Genomic DNA, 8,712 nt, shown 5'->3' with positions numbered 1-8,712 from the left:
ATTTTTAATTAATTAAAATTATGTGATTGGTTGTGTGTAAAACAATTTCTTAGGTCCGTGTACACCTAAGAATTTTCCTATTATTATGTCATGACATATAAGTAATTTAAAATTTTTTAGTCTGACTTTGACTTAATAGTAAGATACATGATCGTTATTGATTGACATTGTAAAATTAATTTACACGATAAATGCATCATCCATTTTCTTAGTACGAAAATATATTGCAAATTTAGGATTTTAAAATTTAGTCACCATATATTCAATCTCAAAACCATGCATTTTAAAACAAATGTGAATTTAAACACAAAATTCTTACTAAGATTGAAATTCAAATGCGTCTCATTTCACCACATATATGCCCGCCTAGTCTCCACGCATTGAAGAACATACAAATTTCAATATTCAAAATATCCACTGTCTTTAGAATATAGACTCTTTTGTTATCTTACTTTGTATTTTAACATTAACATTTTGACATTTTGTATTGGGATTCGTTGTATTTTATATACAGTGATATGTGATTTACTAAATTTTTTGTTTAAATATTTGATTTTATCATTAAATAACAAATGTGCATGATTTATTGTGAGATTGGTTTATAAATGACTTATAAAATAAGAGTTTTTAAAAAATATTAAATTTCTTCTACTTTAGTGTCTAAGGATGCAAAATATTGTCATAGGGAGACGCCATATCTCAACCTAAAACCTTAAGGTGTTAGGTGAATGGATCTTCTCTCTTAATATCCAACATTCCACCCATTCATAAGCAATGTGGGACTTTAATCACTCACACTTGCACTCAACATTCGGACCTTGTCTGAAATCCCGTTTGATATATTCATGGTTTCAAGATTACTCCTGTTAACTCGTATTTTAACACTAGTGATGCAATTTGACACTTTCCACTTCTTACTGGACGTGTTTATAACTTTGGCTCATAAATATCTCCCATGTGTTCCACGACATAGCATATTTGAATGGATGTGTGCATATGACCACATAAGGCGCATATTTAGATTAGCATTTGCTAGATACTCGGCTTGCCTAGATTAGTAAAACAACTTGAAGGAAGGTTATTTATTTTACCAAAGGAATTAATGTGTCTATCCCTACTTCAATCAGGAGCCTCATTACTAAACTTCAATCATGTGTTAATAAAGTGAAAATTTTACATGCATGACAAGTGCAATAAAGTGAAAAACCACAATAGAAAACATTCATTTTTTTTAGTGGAAATACAATAGGAAGATGAGATACAATCTAACAATTGTTCATATTTTCAAAACTAGGAACCAACCAACATTGTTCATTAAACCTAACAAAAAGGCCATGGCTGTGTTGCTACATTTTCATCTTTTTAGCATGTGGTACTGCAGACCATTTTCTAAGATTATCAAGAAACGATGAATCATCAGAGGAAGAAGAAGAACTCGAGCTATCACTGTCGCTGAAATCAATTTTTCTTTTTACCATGTCAATTGGATTTGCATATACTCCTCGTGCCATACCCTGATGCTCATCATCATCATCATCTTCAAGGTTTATGATCTCAATATTCTTTCCCACTTTCATTGTTCCCCTACCTGGCACAAAAACATGAGGAGGAAATCACAGATCTGACTCAACTTTTATTCAACAATTCATATTTAATTTAATAATTATATAAAGTACTAGCATTCAATAAATGCATATGTTTTATATGAATAAGTGATGCATGCATAATTTTCATACCTGATGATGTACCTTCATCAACCTTTTTCCCTTTGCTCTGTGGCTGAATACTGGCACCAACTCCAAGAGAATGCTCAGCATCTTTCCCATCATTAACACATTTTTCCTTCAACTTTTCAACTTCCTTTAACAAAAATTCATAACTTTCCTGCAGTCTTCTTTTCTCTTTCTCATGCAATTCTTCTCTTTTCCTATAATTTACCTCAGCCTGACTCCTTGAGAGTCTCTCAAAGTAAAGTTTTTGTTTCTCCCAGTCAACTTTCTCTCGCAACCGTTGAATCTCTTCTCTCAGACTCGTATCCCTACTCACCAAAACACCTTCAACTCGATCAAAAGTTTGATATTGACGCGTATTGCACAGTATACTGACTAGATCTTGAATCGTCTTATCTTCAAAGTTGTTAGGGTTTGTGGAAACGAACTTCGGTGATGAACCAGATTCGATTTTGGATTGAATGTTCATGAGATTGGGTGAAGATGGGACAAAATAAAAATCTAACAGTTTAGTTACAAAATAATGTTTTTTTGTTTGTACTTGTTTTGGTTATAAATACTAGAAATAAAATTTTAATTTTTGACTAATAAAAGAAATTAGTTAATTGCAATTAATGTTTTCAAAATTTCGTAGAAAATAAATGTTAAAATTTAGTAAAATATTTGTGTTGATATTTAATTGAACAAAAATGGTTCAGAATTAAAATATGGATATATTAAGAATCTTGATAGTAATGTTAAATTTATTAATTTTTGTCTAATATTGACTAAAATTTAAGAGATTGCAAACTTCAATACATTGAATATATTGTTTTAATAAATTTTCTTAGTTTATTATTTACTTAATGACTTACTTTATATGTATAATTATATTTTTACTATAGCTATTTTAAGTATTGATTTTATAAATAATTATTTTAATATTTTTTTTTTAAATCAAGATTTTATTAATAGAACCAAAAGTTCTAACAACACGATTACAAAAGACGGGGCATAAGACAAAAACCCCGAGGAAAATTACACACCAAATACACCCTATGAAAAATACAACAAAAAAGCATTGTTAAGATCATTTAAATTATAGTTGGTGCGAGTAATTTTCTTGATGAAAGACTATTTCTTTTTAATAAATTAGTAACATTATAATTATTTTTATTTTTATATATTTGTTATATTTAATAATTAATATAGGCTGTATGTTATTTTCTTATTTAGTTATTATTTAAATATGATAGCATTTTAATTATAATACTTTAACAAATACTAATTAATTATAAATAAATAAAAATATGTTATGTTAACTTAGTCCTTTGTTAAAAAGAAATGGAGTATAAAAAGTATGTGTTATGTCGCAAATGTTTTAATTCTGATAAAATGAGAGTCTATTCTGCTACATTCTCAAATGTTTCAAGTGTTGATAAAATGAGAATTTGATTTCTTCAAAGTGGATAAAACTATACACATACCATAATCAAACAAACATAATAGAGAACATTCATTTTTTTTTTTGGTTGAAGTACATCTACTAGATACAAATGTACCATGACTCCCATGTTTGCAACATACAATCTAACATTTGTACATATTTTTCAAAACTAAGAACCAACATAAAGATGAGTTCATGGTTCATTAAACCTAACAAAAGGTCATGGCTGAGTTGGATATGTATTTATGTAATGTTATAGGCTGGTTACCTTGGCTAGTGGTTTTATCCTGCTACACTTTTCTCTTTTTAGCATGTGATACTGCAGAGCTTATTGCAAGATTATCAAGAAACGATGGATCAAAGGAGGAAGTAGAACTAGAGCTTTCACTGTCGCTGAAAGAAATTTTCCTTTTTAACATGTCAAGTGGATTTGCAGGCTTGATTTGTTGTTGCCATGCTACTGTAGAACTTGGAGTTGGATCCTCAATCTTCATCGCATTTCCAAAAACAACCTTCTTTTCATGTACTCCTCGAGACATAGACATACACTTATCATCATCATCATCATCATCATCAACAAGATTTATGATCTCAATATTCTTTTCCAATTGCATTGTTCCCTTACCTGGCACAAAATATTTGTCAAACATGAGGAAGAAATCACAGAAAAGATGTTTACCAGTTTTCGAAGAGAGCAAGAATATAAAGACACAATCAAAAAGTAGATGCTTTAGGCTAAGAGAATCAATAACATCTTCCTAAAACATTTTATTCACTGGCGCTATCAAACCTCAACCAACAATCCAAAAAGAGCAGAAATGGTTTTGTATTATTTTATTAGAAAAGCAAATGCAGATGGGAACGCACTTACAATCCACCCTAGAGCTGAACACCTCAGAGAAATCACAATTCTCTGCCAACAAACAGAATAACAACTTCTGCCTCCACCTCTCACCTCCTCCTCACACCTCTTATAACAGAATTCATAACTAAATCATGCCTCTCACACTGACCCTACTGCCACATCAGCATTGTTATTGTCTATTCTTTCTCACAAAGACTTTTCACACTTTGGGCTCACTTTGCTGATCCAATACCCTTGCATCTCTATCAATACTCCCTCCTGCAGAATCAGACTTGTCCTCAAGTCTGAAAGCCGTGGAATTGACTACACATAATGAATTCATCCTCTCAAGTTGCTTCTTCAACCGGTCTGTCCTTCCAGTGTATCAGCAGTTGTTTCACAGTGTCACCTTCCTTGATCACTGCTCTGGTAGCCAGCACTTCAATGTTGGACGGATAACGTTACAGCCATAAGCTCTTTCTCATAAGCTGAGTTTGTTAAATTGCTCTCCGCTAATGCTTTGCTGAAATAAGCAATTGGTCACCCCTCCTGCAAAAGAATTTCCCCCAATAGACATGTACAACCAATCCACATCATACCTCGACCTTGTTAAGAAGCTTTGTAAAGCGCCTTGTTGCTCCAATTTACTACTAGCTCCACTCAACTCCACCCACTCTCCATTAAACTTAAAACGCATCAGTTGTTGCATTCAGTCAACCCGCACACATCTCACCCAATTTAGTCAACCACGCCATTCCCAAAACCACATCTATGTCATCCAAGTCAAATAACAGAGCTGTTACTGTTAATTTCACTTTTCCATCCTCGATGATAATATCCCTGCATTCACCTTGAGTTTTGGCTTGAAACTCATCACCCATTTTCACAGGTAGTGGAATTGTATCTTCCACCTTTCCATCCCATTGCATGAACTAACTTCTTGGATATAAAATTGTGTTGCTCCACTATCAACTAACATTAGACTAGGTACCCCTTGAATTTCTCCCTTCAGCTTCATGGTACATAATTTTGAATTTCTTCCTCTTCAATCTCCGTACCCACAAGCATCTCGTGTATCGCTCCTTCCTTACCCTCATAACCCTCCGTCACCATGACTCAAATCACCTTCCGGACTTCCTCTTTTCAGCAACATTTATTACAGTAGTGATTTTCACATTACAGATACAACTAAGTTCCCTTTTTACCAATGGCCTTATTGGTCTTGCTTCTTCACCAAGTGAGAGCATCCACAATTAACAGTAAAAATCATTTAAGGAAATGCAGAGTATTAAACAATATATGGTTTCCGAAGAACAAAAAAGAATAGAAATACAAAAGAGCTACTGTATGATAAGTGCTAACTAATAATTTCCCAGACAAAAGCTCCAAAAGAGTACTACATATTCACACTGTCTCTTCTTTGACTAACCTAAATAACTATTCTAATTCCACTACGCCTGCCTACTGTATGCTACTAAATAACTTACTTTCGCTAGACCCTGTCATCTTAATTGTATTCTTGGGCCTTCTTGTGTATACCATCCAACTATTTTCACCTGCAGAAAATGTTCCAAAAAACTGTCTGAAGGAACAGGTGAGATGAAGCAAAAATACAGGTTTAGAATCACTCAATTATCCTATAAAAAGTCTTGGATTATATCTCTACAATAGGAAGTACAAAACTGAAGAACATACTATTATATTCTAAATAAGCTTCAAAGTAATAGCTATAATTGGTTTCAGAAGAGAAAAGAACAAAAATAGAAAATAGCTGCTATATAATGTATTCTAATCACTCAGAAAATAGCTGCTATATAATGTATACTAATCACACAGACTGTCTCTTTCTAAGTTATAAGTAACTCGCGTTCCACTACTCTTTCTCGACACTACTGAATAACTAGCTCCCACAAGACCTGACCATCTCAACCACTTCCTTGGGCCTTATTGCGTATACCATCCAACCCTTGACCTGTGATCCTGCAATCATGACACAATCAATCTTAAATCCATTCTCTAGGATCATGGCTCTCTCTTATTCTAGTTGCTAAAATTTCCGGGTTCTTATTGCACGGCTCTGTCCTGTCCTCAAGGCTGAAATTAGAGCTTCGCCTCATGAATTTATCTTCCAAAGTAGCTAGCTTCCGCAGCATGTCTGTTATGCAACAGAATCAATATCATACCAGTCTTATCAATTTATTATCGCGAAAGAAAAACCTCCCTAGAACCAAGATTTGTTTGAGGTTCCACTGTTCCATTTCCATAGGAAAACCACTCAGCAAAAGGTAATAGCTTGCTTGGGCTGAGAAACATGGAATAAACATGAATCCGGGCGAGGAAAAAAGAAGCTTCAAAAGCCACAATTCAAATTCCATCAGGAGAGAACCATAATATTTTGGTTCAAATTGAGTTTATGTAATAGGAGCCAAGATGAGAAGGTGGACTCAAAGAGACTAGTAGTCACTGCTAATTACTACAATACCTCAATAATAAACTTAGTTATTACTAGTCTCTTTGAGTCCACCTTCTCATCGTGGTTGCTATTATTATGTTGGTTATTGTATACTCGTGTTGCAAAATATGATGATCAGTTATAGGTATTTCAATGTGGTTTGGTTCAATCCCTAGTAGCCCAACTAGTTCAAAGAAATTATAAAACATAATAATAGCTACTCTTGCTTCATTAAATCAGGAAAATTAAGGTTCGAGGGCCAATCTACCAAGCAATCTGACCGAAAATTTATTCCACCACCCATATTTAATTCAATAACTATAAAATAACAATCAATAAATGCATATCTTTTAAGCGAATAAGCGATGCAATCAATAAATGCATATCTTTTAAGCGAATAAGCCATGCATGCATAAATTCCTTACCTGGTGATGCACCTTGAGCACCCTTGTCCCCTTTGCTCTGTGGCTGAGTACTAACAGCAACTTCAGGAGAATGGTGAGCATCTTCAGCCTCCTCCCCGGTGTCATTTCGGAACTTGTTGTCACGAACATCTCTATCTTTGTCTTCAAAATCAGCAACAACAGGTTTCACAGAAGGTCCCCCCTCATTCTTTCTATCACCAGAAGCATCAACACTCAGCAAAGGGATAATATCATTCTCCAATTTTCTAACTCTTTCACTCAGTCCGCGAAACCTCGTGTTCGAAGACTCGAGCAATTCCTCAACTCGTCTCTTCTCATCCGCCAATTTACCATTTTCCTTCCTCAACTCACTTATAGTTCCCAAATTCTTCTTCACTGATCCCTCCAATTCATCTTTTTTAACCTCTAGTTTAACCAACTCATTTTTATCATCCTCCATTACACGAACCTTCCTTTTAAGCTCATCGATCGCAACACTATCATCTAACGATTTTTTCCTCAATTTCCTCAACTCCCTTACTTCATTCTCTAAATCACCAACCATCTTTCTCAACACACAAATTTCATTGCTATCTTCCTCCCATTTTCCCTTCATCTCCCTCAACCCTAAAACCTCAACCTCTAACCCATCATTCTTCACTCTTAACACCTCAATTTCCTTCCCATCTTCAACACATTTTTCCTTCAAGTTCTTAACTTCACACTCCAACTTACCATTCTTCTCTCTCAGCTCTCTAACTCTAACCCCTTCAGCTAACCCATTTACCTTAACTTCCCTCATCAAAGATTCATAACTTTCCCTCAATCTTCCTTTCTCCTTCTCATAAAATTCTTCCCTTTGTCTAAAATCCACCTCAGCTTGAATCCTCGAGAGTCTCTCAAAGTCAAGATCCTCTAGAAGCTTTCCTCTTTCCAAATCAACATTCTCCTGCAACAGTCGAATCTCTTCTCTGAGACTCGAATCCCTACTCAACAAAACACCTTCAACGATATCAAAAACTTCAAATTGATACGTTCCGCGCAAAATGCCGATAAGATCTTCAATCGACTTGTTTTCGAAGTTGTTAGGGTTCGTGGGAATGGACCACGGTGGTGAACCGGGTTCGGTTTTGGGTTCAATGTTCATGGTTTGGTGTGGAGAGAAACGAGTGAGAAAAGAGAAAGAAGATGAAAATGGCGCTTAGAGAAGAAGAAAGAGGGAAAATAGTTATAATAGAGTGAGGAAGAAGAAGATGAAAACGATGTCGTATCGAAGGCAAATGGGACAAAAATGAACATGAAACAAACAACGACTGTTTAGTTATAAAGCATGTTTTTCGTTTCTAGTACTTTTTCTCACATGAAGTACTTTTGCAATAAATATTAAGAAAAACATTTAATTTTACACTAACTAATCAAAGAAAGTAGTTCGTTGTAATTAATTTTTTTGAATTTTGCATAAAATATAAGTTAAGTTTAGTAAAATAATTTTATTGATATTTAATTGATAAAAAAATGTTTTTGAATTAAATGATGGATATATAAAAGAAGGGTCATACTAACATGTGCCTTAAGGGCATATGTTAAGGATACTATAATTAGAAAAAGTTAAATATAATTAAATGCAATAAAGTCATATTTAAAGTTTCGATACATTGAATGCACAAGTTCCAAAAAAAACTTTCTATAAATATTTTATTAACTTGTGCCCTTGGGGCACATGTTAGCTTTTCCCATAAAAGAATACTAATATTTTCTCCGTACCAAAATATAAGTAAAAAAATAAAAATCACACTTATTAAAAAAAATAAAAACATAATATTTTAGCTTGTGATTTTATTGAAATAAATTGCTTA

The 8,712-nt window shown here is 33.7% G+C and overlaps 2 protein-coding genes across 3 annotated transcripts; both read right to left on the bottom strand.

Moving 5' to 3' along the window:
- Positions 1-740: 740 nt before the first annotated feature.
- Positions 741-2,267, bottom strand: LOC131615719 (uncharacterized). Its single transcript, XM_058886877.1, has 2 exons — positions 1,737-2,267; positions 741-1,588 (listed from the first exon to the last, which is right to left on the bottom strand). Exons 1-2 carry the CDS (start codon positions 2,197-2,199, stop codon positions 1,347-1,349), a joined length of 705 nt encoding a protein of 234 aa, XP_058742860.1. The 5' UTR covers positions 2,200-2,267; the 3' UTR covers positions 741-1,346.
- Positions 2,268-3,198: 931 nt separating this feature from the next.
- On the bottom strand, positions 3,199-8,188 carry LOC131615714 (uncharacterized). Of its 2 annotated transcripts, XM_058886870.1 has the most exons (3): positions 6,878-8,188; positions 5,488-5,556; positions 3,199-3,781 (listed from the first exon to the last, which is right to left on the bottom strand). In XM_058886870.1, the coding sequence occupies exons 1-3, from the start codon at positions 8,001-8,003 to the stop codon at positions 3,447-3,449; spliced, it is 1,530 nt and encodes a 509-aa protein (XP_058742853.1). In that variant the 5' UTR covers positions 8,004-8,188; the 3' UTR covers positions 3,199-3,446. The 2 variants fall into 2 exon arrangements, with proteins under 2 accessions (XP_058742853.1, XP_058742854.1); XM_058886871.1 differs by lacking the exon at positions 5,488-5,556.
- Positions 8,189-8,712: the final 524 nt, after the last annotated feature.

This window comes from Vicia villosa, linkage group LG7 (genome assembly GCF_029867415.1).
Source record: "Vicia villosa cultivar HV-30 ecotype Madison, WI linkage group LG7, Vvil1.0, whole genome shotgun sequence".
In the NCBI taxonomy this organism is placed as follows: Eukaryota; Viridiplantae; Streptophyta; class Magnoliopsida; order Fabales; family Fabaceae; genus Vicia; species Vicia villosa.
This window is presented reverse-complemented; position numbering and strand designations above follow the sequence as displayed.

Excerpts from the sequence above, each read along its gene's own strand:
- LOC131615719 (XM_058886877.1), bottom strand. The coding sequence starts at position 2,199 with ATGAACATTCAATCCAAAATCGAATCTGGTTCATCACCGAAGTTCGTT. Across the intron at positions 1,589-1,736 it reads TGATGAAGGTACATCATCAG|GTAGGGGAACAATGAAAGTG; the intron begins GTATGAAAATTA and ends TTTTTGTGCCAG.
- LOC131615714 (XM_058886870.1), bottom strand. The coding sequence starts at position 8,003 with ATGAACATTGAACCCAAAACCGAACCCGGTTCACCACCGTGGTCCATT. Across the intron at positions 5,557-6,877 it reads TGCTCAAGGTGCATCACCAG|GTGAAAATAGTTGGATGGTA; the intron begins GTAAGGAATTTA and ends CATTTTCTGCAG. Across the intron at positions 3,782-5,487 it reads GATGACAGGGTCTAGCGAAA|GTAAGGGAACAATGCAATTG; the intron begins GTAAGTTATTTA and ends ATTTTGTGCCAG.